At 57.7% G+C, this 16,787-nt stretch overlaps 1 protein-coding gene and 1 long non-coding RNA gene across 3 annotated transcripts; one reads left to right on the top strand and one right to left on the bottom strand.

Annotated features, from left to right (window-relative positions):
- Positions 1-4,923: 4,923 nt before the first annotated feature.
- Positions 4,924-5,678, top strand: LOC128934669 (uncharacterized). 2 transcript variants are annotated; one of them, XR_008482877.1, is made up of 3 exons: positions 4,924-5,247; positions 5,282-5,558; positions 5,593-5,678. It is a non-coding gene; the product is annotated as an uncharacterized LOC128934669 (long non-coding RNA). The 2 variants fall into 2 exon arrangements; XR_008482876.1 differs by having other exon boundaries at positions 4,924-5,060; positions 5,095-5,558.
- Positions 5,576-9,089, bottom strand: CPLX3 (complexin 3). Its single transcript, XM_054272412.1, has 4 exons — positions 8,896-9,089; positions 7,835-8,039; positions 7,375-7,462; positions 5,576-6,152 (listed from the first exon to the last, which is right to left on the bottom strand). The coding sequence occupies exons 2-4, from the start codon at positions 7,993-7,995 to the stop codon at positions 5,928-5,930; spliced, it is 474 nt and encodes a 157-aa protein (XP_054128387.1). The 5' UTR covers positions 7,996-8,039; positions 8,896-9,089; the 3' UTR covers positions 5,576-5,927.
- Between the last annotated feature and the right edge of the window lie 7,698 nt (positions 9,090-16,787).

The raw sequence follows: 16,787 nt of genomic DNA on the forward strand, positions 1-16,787 counted from the left end.
CGGGTGAGGAAGGGCCATGAGGGAAAGCAGAAGGGCTGAGGCGAGCAACAGGGGAATTTTTGGGGTGTCCCACAGCTGTTCTGAGCCGTGACCTCTTCCCAAGACAGCCTCCCCCCACATCCCACCCCAGCGCCGGCTGCTCCGTGCTCAAACCAGCGCGGAGCTTCCCGGGCAGATGCGACGAGGCGCTTCTGTATCTTTTTTTACTCTTTTTTATCTCTTTTTACTCTTATTATCGTCATTATTCAGAGCAGAGATTATACCCTGAGGCTTTGAAGTGCTTTCCCAGCCCGTGTCCTCCCCCGGCCCGTGGCGGCTGCGGCAGCCGGCGCGGATAATCGCATCTGCCTTCACGCTCGGCCGCCAGCGCGGCCCAGCCCCAGCCCAGCGCCAGCCCTTGGGGACAGCGTGAGCCTCTGGGTGCTCCCCTGGGGCTGAGGGAGCTGGGGTGGGTGTCAGTGTCGCCTGCACCAAGGTTTTTGGCTGCCCAGATGTCACCGAGGGAAGGTGAGCGATGCGTCTGAGCAGGGTGTGACCGTGTTCACGGGGGTTCTCGGATGAGGGAAGAGATCAGGATCTGACTCCGTGTTTCAGAAGGCTGATTTGTTATTTTATGATATATATTACATTAAAACTATACTCAAAGAATAGAAGAAAAGGTTTCATCAGAAGGCTAGCTGAGAATAGCAAGGAAAGAATGATAACAAAGCTTCTGTCTCGGACAGAGAGTCCGAGCCAGCTGGGCTGTGATTGGCCATTAATTACAAACTAACATGAACCAATCACAGATGCACCTGTTGCATTTCACAGCAGCAGATAATCAATGTTTACATTTTGTTCCTGAGGCCTCTCAGTTTCTCAGGAGAAAAAATCCAAAGGAAAGGGTTTTTCATGAAAAGATGTCTGCGACAACAGGGTGCGCCGGTTGTTTCGCTTGTAGCTGCTCTTACCAGGATTTTCTCAGGGCTCTCTAGAATTCATCAATGTTACTAAGACATAAACTGTGCTAAAATAAGCAGGAAGAAAAGAAACCGAATTCCAAGACCACAAGAAAGAGGTAACAGAGAGCTGTGAGCCACCTGGACTGTAACCAATCACGTATTCTGAGAAGTGCATGCAGAGCATGTGGACAAGCAAAGACACCAATGAGAAATGTGTGATCAGGGTGTGCAGTAGAGTTAAAATGTATAAATAAATACATAATATAAACAATAAATGGATTCTACATATAAATATATATATATATGTAATTATATATGGATTAGTTGCCCAAGAGCCCTGGATTTCCCACAGGAAGATGGCACGAAGGGAGCAGTGTCCAGCCTGGCAGCATGGCCTTTGTCACTCTGCTGCTCAGGGAGGAGCTGCTCCCCTCCAGTCCCATCCATGCCACCACCCAGCCCTCACAGGGTGGCTCTTGGGGCCGGATTGTCACCCAGAGAGGTGGGGAGTGGCAGCTGTGTTGTCACCCTGGCGGTGCCAGCGCGTGGGGTGACGCGAGGTCAGGCACACGATGGGCTGGGGACAACTGGGTCAGTGTGGAGCCAGCCTCGGGCTTCCCCAGGGCTCTGTAATCTGGATTAATCCTGGCTGTTGGACCAGCAGTGGGTGCATGGATGGGCCATCCCTTCCCACAGCCACTCTCGGGGAAGTTTAATTGCCTGCAGAAAGGAGAAGGGAGATTCCCCAGCCTTCCGTGGCAGCTCATTTGTTTCAGCACTTTAACAATTGCTCATTTAATGCTTTATCCGTTGGGGAAACCACTCACTCGTCCCACACTCACCACTGGGAAGGAGGAAGATCCTGCAGCCAGCTGAGCAATGGGCTGGTGCAGGAGGGCAGTTTTGTCAATAAAATTTATGTTATTAGATCAATAAAGGTTATTTTATTTTATTAACAAAATTTGTCACTGCCAGCATCTTCCAGCAACCAGCAAGGGCTTGCTTGGACAAACCTATCCCAATCCCAGCCCCATAGGTGAGGGAATGATATAAAACCTATAAAAGAGAGAGAGAAAAACAACATTTTCTGCTTTAATCCACACTTATTCTTTGCTTTAAGATTTTCAGTCTGTGTGTTGATGCCCGGAGCAGTCGTATGGCATGGAGGCTGCAGGGATGCTCGGGATACAGCAGCATGAACTGCTGGAAACTGGGATGGATTCCTTGGTGGGCAGGGAAAAGGCAGGAGGGGCTGCCTGCCCCTGCTGCCCCATTCTGACCCCATCCCTCCGTCCCAGCCTCTCACCCTCATCCCAACCTCTCTTTCCTCCATTCCAGTCTTTCCTCCTTGCATCCTAGACTCATCCCCCCATCCCAGCCACTTCACCCTCCATCCCAACGTCTAATCCCTCCATCCCAGCCTCATCCCTCCATCCCAACCTCTCACCCCCATCCCAACCTCTAATCCCTCCATTCCAGCCTTTCCTCCCTCCATCCCAGCTTCTCATCCCCCAATCCCAGACTCATCCCTCCATCCCAGCCCCATTCCTCCATCCCGACCTCTCCTCCATCCCAACCTCTTGTCCCTCCGTCCCAACCTCTCATCCCCATCCCAAATTCTCCTCCCTCCATCCCAGCCTCTCCTCCCTCCATCCCGACCTCTCCTCTCTCCATCCCAGCCTCATCCCTACTTCCCAGCCTCTCTTCCCTCCATCCTGACTTCTCATCCCTCCATCCCAGCCTCTCATCCCCCAATTCCAGACTCATCCCTCCATCCCAGCCTCTCATCCCCATCCCAACCTCTCATCTCTCCATCCCATCCTCTCCTCTCTCCATCCCAGCCTCTCCTCCCCAGTGCAGGCAGTGACCCAGCCGTGGCAGCAGGGACAACGATGGCAGCAAGGACAGCAGGGACAGCGGGCACAGCAGGGGCAGCAATGGCAGCAGGGACAGCAGGGACAGAAGGGGCAGCGATGGCAGCAGCATCCCCGCCGCCGCCGCCGCTCGGCTCTGCCGGGAACGCTCTGCTGCGGCTTAACACGTCTCGGGAGCGGGGCGGGGGCAGCGGGGGCTGCCTGGCTGTTCACATGCCTGGGGGTCACGGAGCCTCCTAAAATAAACGCGCTGAGCTTCACGCGGCCTTTGCGCGGCTCACGTGGGCCGGGAGGGCGCCGAGCGCAGCCCAGGGGTCGGGCACGGGGGGCAGGGCAGGGGAGGGGGCAGGGAAAGGTGCGGGAGAGCATCCGGGCTGGTTCTGGGCGGATGAACCGCGGGGCTGCATCCCCGGCTCCGGCTGGGATCCTGCTGTGCCGTGGGATGGGCATTGATGCATCCTTGGAGGGCAGGGAAAAGGCAGGAGGGGGAGCCTGCCCCTGCTGCCCCCATCCCAGCCTGTCCTCCCTCCATCCCAACATCTCCTGCTTCTATCCCAGCCTCTCACTCCATCCCATCCTCTCCCGCTCCATCCCAGCCCCGTGGTCCCCGCCCTGGTTCGGATCCCGCTCTCTCCCTCGGGCTGAGCCTCGGCGCTGGGATTTGAGCAGCGAGGGCTGGGCTGGGGCCGTGCCCGCTCCCTGCTCTCCCTTTCCTGGCGGGAATTAGAGCAGCTCGGGCTGATCCTCATCAGGTATGATCCCCTCGCAGGGCTGAAGCTGCTCCTGCCCATCTCCCCTCTGGCTGCTCCCAGCGCTGGGTTGGGGATCTGATGGGAGCACACATCCCTGGAGCTGCTGGAGTCTCCTGCTCCCGGGGGCTGGAGGGCTGGGAGGATGTGTGTCCACACCTGAGCTGCCTCTGTCTGTCTGTCTGTCTGTCTGTCTGTCCTCTTGGGAATGGACATCAGGAGTTTCCCAGAACGACCTGGCCCTGGCACAGGGTTATCAAGGGTCTGGAGGCAGAAAGGAATCTCTTGGTGCAGCATGGCTTGATCCAGCACCAATAGTAATAATAATAAATAAAATAATAAAATAAAATAAAATAAAATAAAATAAAATAAAATAAAATAAAATAGAATAATAAAATAAATTATGATGGTGAAGAATCAGTTTCTCAGCACCCTCTCCTGTGTTTTCCTGGGTGACCCATCCTTCCTCACAAAACCAAACTGCAGCTCATCAGCTCCCACGGGATTTGGAGCGATGAATTCCCAGCCCATGCCAAGTTCTTCCAGGAAGCCTCACCACAGGAGCCCCCTGCCTGCCGGGATGCCACCAGAGCTGGGTCACACCTGCACGAGCTCGGGCTCATCCCTGCAGAGTGTCCTTGCTTGGAGCAGTGCCTCCACTGGGCATCCTGCAGTGCCCCTGAGACTCAGAGTTCTGAGGGTTTTGTATTAAAATAGCAAAAAAAAAAACCTGCAGAAAAACAGGAATTTTGTTTGCTTTAAACCAGACTGCTGCCAATGAGCTGCTTGTAGCATCCCCTTGGTCCCAAATGTGAGCGCAGCCAGGAGAGGAGCTTTCTTTGGGATTCCGCTGCCAGGAAAATAGGAACGTTTTTTCCCCCAAAACCAGGAAAATCGAAAACTTTGCCCAGGAAAACAGAGCTGGGGGAGAGAAGTGAATGCATAGACATCTCCTGGTATTTATTCCACCGGTTATAACAGTACCATGGCACGGGGACAGCACAGGAGGGGAGGGACACTCAACCGAGCACGGCACGACTACAGCACGACGAGCGGGAGGACGGGGACATTTTCCCTCATGGCTTTGTTCTTCTCCTGGCAGGAACAAGGACAGGATCCCACCCCAGGAGAGGGACGGCGCTGCTCCGGGCAAGGGCTGCTGCGGGCTCAGCTCAGCACCAGCGAGGGCTCTTGCTCCTCTCTGGTGTCAATTCAGCTTCAGCACCCCCCTTCCCTCAGAGATCGGATGGCAGCTCCTTCCCGGCTGGCTCCTCCAGAGGGGCCCTCAAGGGCACGGGGCTGGTGTTCCTGGCAGGGATGGGAGGCTGCTTCTTGGGGGATGGGGATGGGACAGGGGCTCCACACCCTGCCTCGTCCTTGCGAGGCAAATCCCAGCCTCCCGCTCGCTCCTGGGAGGCTGAGTGGAGGCAGAGCCGCAGCTCAGTGGGGCCACCACTGCAAGGTCAGTCACACCCCGAGGTCTGTCACACCCCAAGGTCAGTCACACTGCAGGGTCAGTCACAGATCGAGGTCAATCACACTGCAGGGTCAGTCACACTGCAGGGTCAGTCACACCCCAAGGTCTGTCACACTGAAAGGTCAATCACACTGCAAGATCAGTAACACTGCAAGGTTTGTCACACTGAAAGGTCAATCACACCCCAAGGTCTGTCACACTGAAAGGTCAATCACACTGCAAGGTCAATCATGCCCCAAGGTCAGTCCCATCCCAAGGTCTGTCACACTGAAAGGTCAATCACACTGCAAGGTCAATCACGCCCCAGGGTCAGTCACATCCCAAGGTCTGTCACACTGCAAGGTCAGTGTGGGTTCGGGTTAGTCCGGGGTGAAGGTAGTTTTCCTTCACCCAGCTGGATTTAGGGGGAAAAAACGAGGGAGAGGGGGATCAAGCAAGGCCGGGAGTCCCAATGTCACACTGCAAGGCCAGTCACACTGCAAGGTCATTCACACTGCAGGGTCAGTCACTCTCCAAGGTCAGTCACTCTCCAAGATCTGTCACTGTCCAAGGTCAGTCACTCCCCAATCACACTCCCAGGTCACTCACACCCCAAGGTCACTGTCCTTGCTGCCACCTCCCCGGCTCTGGCTGCAGACACCCCTGCCCGGGCACGGGGGAGGCCGTGGGGTACGGGGGGGACACATGCTGGCTCCTGGCTCTAACCTCAGCCAGAGAACGGAACGAAAGCCACACATCAGGGACATCTGGGGCGGGGGCTCGAGGGGCCACGCGGCTCAGGGGCAGCCGGGTGACACACGGCAAGGGTGACAACGTGGCTGGGGTCCCCGCTGAGGCAGCAGCCCCCGCCAGAGCCTGCGCTGCGTCCCCTCCCTGCTCAGCCCCGTCACATCACGGAGCACTTCTCCGCCGACTGCTTCAGGTCCTCTAGCGTGGCCGAGGCTTTGTCCTTCAAGGAATCAAGGTCCAGGTTCTGGATGTTACTGAGCTGCCCAATCACCGAGTTCTTCTCCTCCTCCTCCTCGTTGTCCTGCTCGATCATCTTGGCCAGCTCCTTGGGCAGCTCCACGTCGCCTCCCACCAGCTGGATCTGGTTGTCATCCGTCTCATTCTGGAAGGGGCCGGGAGAGAGTCAGGAGAGGGGATGGCACAGCGGGAAGGGGGCTCCTGGAAGCACCACAGAAGGGTTTTAGGGCTGTGTTCCCACCTCCAGGACCATGTGGGGAGGTCCCTGGGGGTGAGGGTGGGATGCTGATGGAGCCTGAGGAGAGCCTGGGCACCCACAGCGAGGGGCGAGATGGAAACCCACGCACAGCACCAGCGCAGACTGGTTTCTATCTCTCACCGCAGGGAGTTAGGCTCCTAATTAAGCTGGGCTTATGCTTAACGCCTGCTCCCAGCGGCGGTCGGGATCAGCTCCCAGCCCGGAGCCACGGGGAGACGCGGGATGAGGCAGCCCCGCTGCCAAGCGGGATCAGTAATGAGCAGAAGAAACTTGTCAAGAGATGAGAAGGGACATCTCAAGCACGAGAAGGCAGTGAAAGGATGGTGGGGCCAGATTCAAACAAATCCCAGTTTCCCCTGGGGAATAAAATAAATCTCCATCTCTTCTTTTTCTGGCTTTTGGCAGGGGGTAAAAGAAATTCTCCAGCTGTTTATTTCCTGGCTGTAAAAGGGGGTGGGAAGCAGGGGGGTGAATCCAGGCTGCCTGAACAACACCAAACAATCAGAGCAATCTCACTTGGCTTAGCTGACCCTCCGGAACTAATATTAGCCCAGCTCCAATTTGGGATATTCACCACTGAGCGACTCTTCCTGAATACGGGGTGGGTTTGGAGGGAGAGAAGCTTGTGACAATTCCAAGAAAGGCTGAATTATCCCTTGATTAAATTGTTTTCAGTGAATGGGTCATCGTGCGGAAATTCCAAAAGCGGAGTTTAGGTGGGAGGCGTTCGCCAAATAATCCGGGGAGAGGAGTTGAGCTGGCTAATCCAGCCAGGAAGGTGCAACCCTGGCTGCACTCCCGGCCCCATGGAGTCCGGGGTGAAGGTGGTTTTCCCTCACCCAGCTGGATTTAGGGCTCAAAAGCCAGGGAGAGGGGGGTCAAGCAAGGCTGGGAGTCCCAATGTCTCGGGCTGGTGGGCTGTGGTGCTCAGGGGGAAGGGAAGTGGCCAGAGTTTGGGAAGAAGGATGGTTTTGATGGGAAATTATTTCTGTTTGGGTTTTGAGGCTCAAACCCCAGCCAGCCAAGGGAGTCCTTGTGCCTTCCCCTGCCTCCAGAGCTCCATCTGGAGCTGGGCTCCCCTCGTGGCCCCGCTCCAGCACAGCCGTACCTTGGGCAGCCTGTACTTGTCTCGGAAGTGGGACCGGACCGTGGCTCTCTCCGCCTTTCGCTGGGCAAACTGGGCATCTCTCTCCATCCTGCGGAGCACACGGGGCACTCACCAACAGCCCATGCCCCCCATCCCGGGGTTCGCGCTCCCCCCCAACCTCAGCACCCCCCATTTTCTCTGAAAAGTCCCGTTTTCCCACAATTTCCTCCCCCCCAGCGCAGCCTGGAAGGAGAAAACAATCCCATCTCCCGGGCGAGGAAGAGGATTAAGGGATTAGGGGGCTCATCAAACCCCCTCACGGTCCTGCTGTCCCCAGCGCCGGCTCCCCCCATCTCCCATGCACGGGATGTGGGAGCGCAGAGGGAGCATCCCGTTCCCGCAGGGACCCCGGGGCTCAGCCCCTGCCGCTGCCTGTGCCGGTGCCGGTGCCGGTGCCGGTGCCGGTGCCGCCCGCACTCACTTCTCCTCCACCAGCTGCCGCTGGTACTCCTCATACTCCTCGCGGGTCATGCCCTGCGCCTCGGCCGGAGACTTCTCGCCCTCGCTCTTCTCCTCGCCGCCCAGGCCGCCCGTGAGGTTCTTCAGCTGTCCCCCCACCATGCTCTTCACCATGAACGCCATGGCCGCTCCTCCGGGGGGCCCGGGGGCCGGGGGGCAGCGCGGATCTGCAGCCGGGACAGCCGGGACAGCCGCGGTCACCGGGGGGCTCCGGGCAGGGGGGGCGGGGGGATGTGGGGGGAACGGGGCTAAGGGTGAGCTGGAGCGCCAGGGAGCCCAGAAATGGTCGGTGACGGGGGGGCGGGATAGGGAATTTCAGCGGGATGCTGAGGATGGGAGCTCCGGGAGAGCCGGGACAGGGAATTTCAGCGGGATGCTGTGGGTGGGAGCTCCGGGAGAGCCGGGATAGGGAATTTCAGCGGGGTGCTGTGGATGGGATCTCCCGGAGAGCAGGAGCGCCGGGTTAGGGGGCAGCTGGGGACACCGGGATGAGCTCCAGGGCAGCTGGAGCTGAAGCCCGGGGAGCTAGGACACCGGGATGAGCAGCTGGAGCACCGAGAGCCCGGGGAGCTGGAGCACCGGGATGAGCTCCGGGGCAGCTGGAGCACGGGGAGCTGGGACACCGGGCGGTGGAAGGGCCGGGATGAGCGGAGCTGGGCTCCGGGGGAGCGGGGCACCGGGTTAGGAGGAGGTGGGAACAGGGGAGATGAGATCCCGGGGAGGAGCAGTGGTCAGCGGAGAGCGGGGAGCGGGGATGCGGGGTTATGGAGGATGAGGGATCAGCCGAGCCAAGCTCACACAGTACCGAATTCCTGAGGAGCCGGGGTCAGCAGAGCCGAATTCCCGGGGTCACGGGGGAGAGGGGCTCGGCGGGGATGGATTCCCGGGATGCGGAGAGGGGAGTGCCCGGGGTGGCGGGTACCGGGAGGCGGAGGAGCCAGGCACGGGGAGATGGGTTCCCGGGGCACGGGGTTATGGAGGAGATGGGGTCAGCGGAGATGAATTCTCGAGATGACAGAGTACCGGATTCCCGAGGAGCCGGGACCAGCGGTCAGCGCAGCGGAGTTCCCGGGATGCCGGAGTGCCGGGAGATGGAGGAACCGGGCTCAACGGAGTAGAGTTCCCGGGACGGCGGAGTCCGGAGCTCCGGGGTCGGCAGAGCGGAGTTGCCGAGATGCTGAGTGCCGAAGTGCAGGGATGCCGGGAGTACCGGGATGCCGGGATGGCGGGATGGCGGGATGGCGGGATGGCAGGATGCCGGGAGTACCGGGAATACCAGGATACCGGGATGTCGGAGCGTGCGGGGTCAGCGGGGCCGCGCTGCCCGGCCGCCCATGGCGGAGCGGTCCCGGCCGGGAGCGGAGCGGAGCGGGCGCTGCAGCACCGGGGCTCGCACAGCTCCGGTGTGCGTGTCCCCGCACGGCGGCGGCGGCACCGCCTCCCGCCCGGCCCCGCCGCCTCCCCCGGCCCCGCCGCCCTCCGCCGGGCGGAGCCGCCGCCGTCCCGAGCCGCCCCGGGCGCCGCGAGTGCCGCCACCCCCGCGGGAGGGAACAGAGCCCCGGAGCTCCCCGGGGACACCGCGGTGGATGGAGGCACGGTGGGGGCTGCGGAGAGCCCCCAGAACGCCCTTCCCTCCGTGACTGCCGGCTGCTCCATCCCAGCGAGGAGCAAACCCACCCCTGCGCCCTTTCTCCCGCTCTGTTCCCCATCCGTGGGGGCTGGCAGGAGGGAAAGCCGGGCTTGACACTGGGAACAAGCCATATGGACCAGCACCAGTCACAACTGCTGTTTGCTCATCCATCCAAGGGCTGGTGCCCAGAAGTTCCCTCCTCTTTATCCTATTAATGATGTCCCTGGAAATATTCCCATCTCTGGAAGTGTCTGAGGCCAGGCTGGACAGGGCTTGGAGCAGCCTGGGGCAGTGGAAGGTGTCCGTGCCCATGGCAGAGCTTGGAGCTTGGAGGGGCTTTATGGTCCCTTCTGGCTCCAGCCATTCTGGGATTCTGTGATCCTGTGATTTTATGATATTAATTAATACTGAAGCTGCTCTCAGCCCCCAGAACACAGGCACGAGGGCGTTCATTGATCACCTAAACGAGGAGGAGGACGGAGCAGGCATTGATTGTGTTGCATCATTCCCTGGCTCCCTCCAGCCCCACTCCCACTCCTGCTCTTCCCTTTGACTGCAGCCTCATTCCAGGCCTTGGGGAGTGAGCAATTAATGGCATCAGCCACGCACCTCCCTTCCAGATGGCCAGCCTGGCTTTAACAGACATTTCTCCCTTTTTTCTTCTCCGCTCCTGAAAAATGAGCGCGGATCCAAACCCCAATCCCGGCTTGTGGGAAATCATTTCATTCCCGAAATATAAAGACAATCTCTGCAGATTAAAATGATGGAACAGCTGGGAAGCGACAGAACAAAGTGACAGAGGGAGGGGGAATGGGCCCATCTCCTCCCATCCCCCCACCCAAGGTAAAATTATGTCTTAAGAGGAAAACAGACTGAAAAATAATGCATTTTTCTAGGGTAATAATCTGGCCGGCAGCTTGGCAGTGTGCTGCTCTTAGGGACTGGGACATGCTCGTGGAGGTGACAAAGGGGGATTTGTCCTGGTGAGGGCTCTCCTGGCAGAGCAGAGCCCCCTGATTGATGCCAGCAGTTCCCTGGAGTCCACCCAAACGTGCAAACCGATGCTGGGACGAGGGAGGTCCCTCTGTTTGGCACAACCCCAGTGTCACCCTCAGCATCCCCCAGCACGCAGGTGCCCCTGCTCCTGCTGCTCACTCCGAGCTGGCACCTCAGGAGCCTCAACAGCTTTTTGAAGTGATGATTTTTGCTTTTCACACCGATCCGCAGGCTCTCCTTAAGCACCTTCCCATGGAGAACCCATGGAAAATTAATTTTAACTCACAAAGAGCTGGCATAGCCTTGGTGAGAAACAGGCTGGGAGCCCCCAGATGTCCCATTGCCAGCAGCGTGGTCACGTTCTGGCCGTCAGTCTGGCTGGAAAGAGAAGGACCAGCACCCCTGGTTGTGTCCCTGGGTGCTGGCCCGAGCCTCGTGTGGGCTCAGAGCAGATTTCAGCTGTGGCTGGTCCTGCGAGCTCCGCTCACGACGGATTTCGCTGCGAGCATCCATTAACAATAAGAGACTGGAAGTCAGGACCGATTTTTTCCAGCTGGGTTAGATGGGTCAGCTCCCACGGAGCCTCCCTGTCTGAGGAGCTAAGAGCAAACAGCTCCTGACGAGCAGAACCGCCGGGCCAAGGCGAGGAGGTGAAAACAAGCCGGGCAGCGCCTCGGATCCCAACCCTCGTGGCGGGGATGCTCGCTCAGCCAGGGTTTTACAGGGATGGAGCAAAAGGAAAAGACCTCCAGAGAGGTTCTGCAGCTCTCCCATCCCCTCAGCTTTTCCTGGAGAGGCCGGTGGCCCACCTGCAGGCAGAGCCGGGGGGACAATCAGAGGGTGCAGCGAGCTGGGAAATGATGCTCCGAGGTGGTTGATTTCCCCATTCGCCTTTCCTCGGGCGGCTGAACCGTTCCTCATCCCTGAAATATATTCAAGTGAGGATGAGTCATCCTTCCTGCCAGGACTCTAACCTGCCGTAATGAGATGTAAATCCTTGCATGACCCATTATATTAGCTTATGCTATATCACACATCTCCGCGGATTAGACGGCAGCGAGATGAGACGTCCCCTCGCCGCAGCCGCAGACAAGACGGTGGAAGTTAAGAGGATCCTCTCTCAGCGTTGACACCTGATTTAAATTGGAAGCAAGCAGCTCCCTCTGCCATGCCGAGAGGGATCATTCCAGCTCTTCTTTCCAGGTAACTGGCTCCAAAGGCACAGTTACCACAACCCGAGCTCCAGAGGATGCTCCAAATGGCCCAGGAGTGGCTGGTTCAGTGGGTTGTAGAGGGGAAGACTTGGTGACCTCGACCTGCAGGGCCATGGCAATAAAGAAGCAGAAGGCCTGATCCTTGTCGGCCTGAAATGCAGGAAACACGAGCGTTTTTAACCTTTGGAGACCCCACAGGAGTAGGTGAGGGAATCCTGGAAAGCCGCGTGTGTGCGCGCCGGAGCGGCCACGGGAGGGAGATGAGAAGGCGTTTCCAAAGCAAGCAGGCAGCCCAATGCTGCTGCTGCTGCTGCTGCTGCTGCTGCTCTGCTGCTGCTGCCGGGGATGTCACGCCGGCACTTGGCAGCTGAATGTCACTTCTGCTGATGGGGACAGGCACCGCCACCTCAGGAGCCGCCGCGCTTGGCTCTGACCCTGGGCGCAGGGCAGGGTCACCTTTGCCACCTGGGACAGGGACAACCAGGGACATCAATCCAGAGTCCTGCTGGTGTTAGGGACCACCAGCTCGCAGGAGTTTGGGGGAAAATATCCTGAAGGTCTTGAGAACAACATCCCTTCAGTGGGATCCCCACTGGAGATCCTTTAGGGGGATCGAAGTGCTGCCATGTCACTGACAGAGGGAAGAAAGAAACTTTAGGATAAAAGTGTGGTAAATCACCAGATGGAATCATTTCTGGCATTTACTCAACTCCATAAAGCTGGAATTTGCCTTGGCTGAGAAAGAGGGACTGCAGCTCAGCTTGTCATGGAAGTGAAACCAAAGATTTCCCTGTCCTAGGGAGGCATTCCCATGGAAGGCCTCCCCACTGCTAAAGAACCAAGCTTCTGAGTTCCCAAAGCCTGACATCATCTCCACAGGATGAAAAAATCCTAGTGCACCCCTCCTCATCTTGAGGTGCCCTGGGAGAGCCCCTGGGAGCCCCTGAGTGCTGCTGGGAAGGGCAGCCAGGAGTGGGTATGCTGCTGGGGTGTCCCCCCAATTCCCTCAGAATTCCCTGTTCTCATCTTCGTGTCACAGAGCACAGGGCTGCCCAGAGTCACCATCGTGGGGTTTGGGGTGGGAATGGCCCTGTCATCTCATCCAGAACATCCATCCTGAGGGACGGGGATGTGGGGTGGGAATGGCCATAGAGGACAAAGAGCTCTGGTCTCAAGCAATGGGGATTGGGGTGGGAATGGTCCTGTCATCCAGAATATCCACTCCGAAGGATGGGGGTTTTGGGGTGGGAATGGTCATAGACAAAGAGCCACCATCCCAAGAAATGGGGATTATGGGTAGGAATGGTCCTGTCATCCAGAACATCCATCCCCAGGGATGGAGATTTTGGGGTGAGAATGGCCATAGAGGACAAAGAGCTCTGGTCCCAAGGGATGGGGATTGGTCACACAGGACACACAGCCCCTGTCCTCAGGGATGGGGATTTGGGGTGGGAATGGTCACACAAGACAAAGAGCCCTGGTCCCAAGGGATGGGGATTTGGGGTGTCATCCAGAACATCCCTCGTGAAGGATTGGGATTGGGGTGGGAATGGTTCTGTCATCCAGGGCATCCATCCTGAAGGATTTGGATTGGGATGGAAATGTTCTTGTCATCCAGAACATCCATCCCAAGGGATGGGGATTTGAGGTGGGAATGGTCACACAGGACAAAGAGCCCTGGTCCCAAGGGATGGGTGTTTGGGGGTGGGAATGGTCACACAGGACAAAGAGCCTTGGTTCTAAGGGATGGGGATTTGGGGTGGGAATGGTGTCCTGTCATCCAGAACATCCCTCCTGAAGGATTGGAATTGGGGTGGGATTGGTCACACAGGACAGAGCCCTGATCCCAAGGGATGGAGATTTGGGGTGGGAACTGTCATAGAGGACAAAGAGCCCTGGTACCAAAGGGATGGGGATGTGGAGTGGGAATGGTCCTGTCATCCAAGACATCCATCCTGAAGGATTGGAATTGGGGTGGGATTGGTCCTGTCGTCCAGAACATTGCTCCTGAAAGATTGGAATTGGGGTGGAAATGGTCACACAGGACAAAAAACCCTGGTCCCAAGGGATGGGGATTGAGGTGGGAATGCTCCTGTCATCCTGAACATCCATCCCCAGGGCTGGGGTATTGGCATGGGAATGGTCACACAGGACAGAGCCCTGGTCCCAAGGGAGGGGGACTTGGGGGGGGAATGGTCATAGAGGACAAAGAGCTCTGGTCCCAAGGGATGGGGATTGGTCACACAGGACACAGAGCCCCTGTCCCCAGGGATGGGGGTTTGGAGGTGGGAATGGTCACACAGGACAGAGCCCTGGTCCCAAGAGATGGGGATTGGGGTGGGAATGCTCATGGTAGACAAAGAGCCCTGGTCCCCAGGGATGGGGGATTTGGGGTGGGAATGGCCCTGTCATCCAGAACATTCATCCTGACTGACAAGGATTTGAGGTGGGAATTGTCACACAGGACAAAGAGCCCTGATCCCAAGGGATGGGGATTTGGGGTGGGAATGGTCACACGGGACAGAGCCCTGGTCCCAAGGGATGGGGAATTTAGGATGGGAATGTTCCCGTCATCCAGAACATACACCCCAAGGGATGGGGGTTTGGGGTGGGAACTGTCCCACGGGGCACACAGAAGGGCACAGAGGAGTTTTGGGGTGCCCCGAGTGCTTTGCCAGAGGAGGAGAGGAAGCATCTCCCAGCAGCAGAGCAGCGGCTGCGATTCCCGCCGGGAGGAGGAGGAGGAGGAGGAGGGCTGTGCGAGGTGAGGAAGAGGAGGGAGGCGCTGGGGGGGCTCCCAGGGCGGTGTCTGCAGCCGAGCCGTGACACAAATGCGGCCGGACAGACATACAGAGCACGTAAACAGGCACATGGGGAGAGCATGTGCTGCTCCGCGCCGCTGGTGGAGAGCGAGCCCCGAGCAAAGGCGCTCGCACACGCACACGCACCATTCCCGCGGGGGATCTTCCAGCCTTGCCTCCATTCCTGGAGTGCCCAGAAGAAAAAAAATAATAATAATAAAAAACCACAAAAAAATAGAGCGAGAAAGAGAGAGAGAAAGGGGGAGAGGTGAACGGCACGGAACGGTGATGGGAATGGCTTTGTACATGGCGCTAAAAATAGTCCTGGTGATAAAGTCGATCGTGGAGGGGGAGGAGGGATGCCAGGGCTTGGGAAGCCCGTGCTCCGGGGACGGCGAGGAAGGGCCCTAATTAGAGCTGCTAATTAGCCCCAAGCAGCAATGAGAGAGCGGTTGTGGGGGGCTCACTGCACCCCCTCTGCTCGGGATGGAGGATTTGCCACCCAGGGAATGAGGAGCCAGCTGGAATTGGGGTGCTGTGGAGGGATTTTGGGTGTTTAGGGTGAGGAAGGCTCTCTGCAGCTGCACTTGGGGTCCTTTGGAAGGATTTGGGGTGTTTATTTCAAGGAAGGCTCTCTGCAGCTGGAATTTGGGTCCTTTGAGGGGATTTTTGGGTGTTTAGGGTGAGGAAGGCTCTCTGCAGCTGGAATTGGGGTCCTTTGAAGGGATTTGGGGTGTTTAGGGTGAGGAAGGCTCTCTGCAGCTGGAATTGGGGTCCTGTGGAGGGATTTTGGGTGTTTAGTGCAAGGAAGGCTCTCTGCAGCTGGAATTGGGGTCCTTTGAGGGGATTTTGGGTATTTAGGCTGAAGAAGGCTCTCTGCAGCTGGAATTTGAAGGATTTTGGGGTGTTTAGGGTGAGGAAGGCTCTCTGCAGCTGGAATTGGGTCCTTTGGGGGGATTTTTGGGTGTTTAGGGCCAAAGCTCGTGGAAGGAGCCCTAATGTATATATAAAAATTATAAATCCCCTAATGGTGAAGAGAGAGGATCTGCAGGGAGAGGGGGGAGCCAGGAAAGGATGATTTGGCTCTGGGGTCCATGTGGGGTGCAGGTGATGGGTAGGGATGGAAAAGCAAAGGATGTGTGAGTTTGGAGGTGACCCTTTCAAACAAAGCCCAGCTCTCCCCAGCCCTGTCCAGCTGGGATCCTAAGCTGGGATCCCACTGAGTGGAGAGATTTTCCAGCTGGATTTTCCAGGGATTTTTTTAAAGCCCGTGTTCCTGTTCCCTGTGCCGCGTTCCCTCCTGGCACAGCAGGGAGAGGTGCCCGTGTGCCATGGGAATAACGCCCTGCAGGATGATGATTCACACGGGAATTTGAGGCAGGATGGAGCTGACACAGCCGGGCCCTGTGCCCGACTCGGTGCCCGAGGGAGGAGGAGGAGGAGCGGGAGGAAGGGGACGTGACGTGAGCCAGCACTCGGGGTGTCACCCAGCCTGTCCCCACGCTGCTGCTGATGGACGGAGCCCCAAAATCCCCTGGGATAAATCCCTGGGGGGATCCAGGATGAGCAGCTGCAGGCACAGAGTGAGAGAGACCCAGAGACTCTGTGTGGGGAAACTGAGGCACGGTGGTGACAAGAGGGGCAGGACTTTGGCAAATCAGGGTGAAATTCCCTCATTTGTAGTGAAGAACACAATTTCTTCTAGCAGATCTCTCAGCATCCTTCAGCTACATCCCAGAGGATGAGCTGAGGCACCAAACACCACTCCTGAGACCACATGGGAAGTGTGGTGCCATTTGGAGGAAAATTCAAAAATCCCAATAATCGAAGATCTCCATAATTTTGGGTTGAGTTTCCTCCCCTTTTTTTGACAGGAGGGGACAGGAGCAGAACCCTCCCTGCTGTCTCCCATCACGTGAAGCTTCTGGGTACTTCTCTCTGTTCCCAAAGCCGTTTCTTGCAAGCTTTGCCTGTAAATGACTTTAATCTTCATAAGCCCAAAAAGTAAAGCTGCTTATCGGGCTGGGCCCTGCTGGAGCACTGGCAGGAACGGGGGGGTGATGTGGACAAGAGAAGGGGGGTCAGTCCAGGGGAGAGGAAACCCCACTCAGAGGAGATCCATCACATCCTCATCCCCACCTGACACCCCGAGGTCCCAGGGAAGGGGTGAGCACCAAATCTCCCCTCTGCACTCTCCATCCCACATCCCTGAGCTGTGCCCGTGTCCCACCACTCCCATTTTTCCCTTTTAACCCCGCTCCAGGAGGAATCGCG

This window comes from Melozone crissalis, unplaced genomic scaffold (genome assembly GCF_028551555.1).
Source record: "Melozone crissalis strain CALT ecotype California unplaced genomic scaffold, PUWL_Pcris_2 ptg000014l_1, whole genome shotgun sequence".
Classification (NCBI taxonomy): domain Eukaryota; kingdom Metazoa; phylum Chordata; class Aves; order Passeriformes; family Passerellidae; genus Melozone; species Melozone crissalis.

What these genes read in the sequence shown, in the direction of transcription:
- CPLX3 (XM_054272412.1), bottom strand. Translation starts at nt 7,995, where the DNA reads ATGGCGTTCATGGTGAAGAGCATGGTGGGGGGACAGCTGAAGAACCTC. An exon ending in CGGCAGCTGGTGGAGGAGAA is followed by an intron (nt 7,463 to 7,834) that starts GTGAGTGCGGGC and finishes TGTGCTCCGCAG; the next exon opens with GATGGAGAGAGATGCCCAGT. An exon ending in ACAAGTACAGGCTGCCCAAG is followed by an intron (nt 6,153 to 7,374) that starts GTACGGCTGTGC and finishes GGCCCCTTCCAG; the next exon opens with AATGAGACGGATGACAACCA.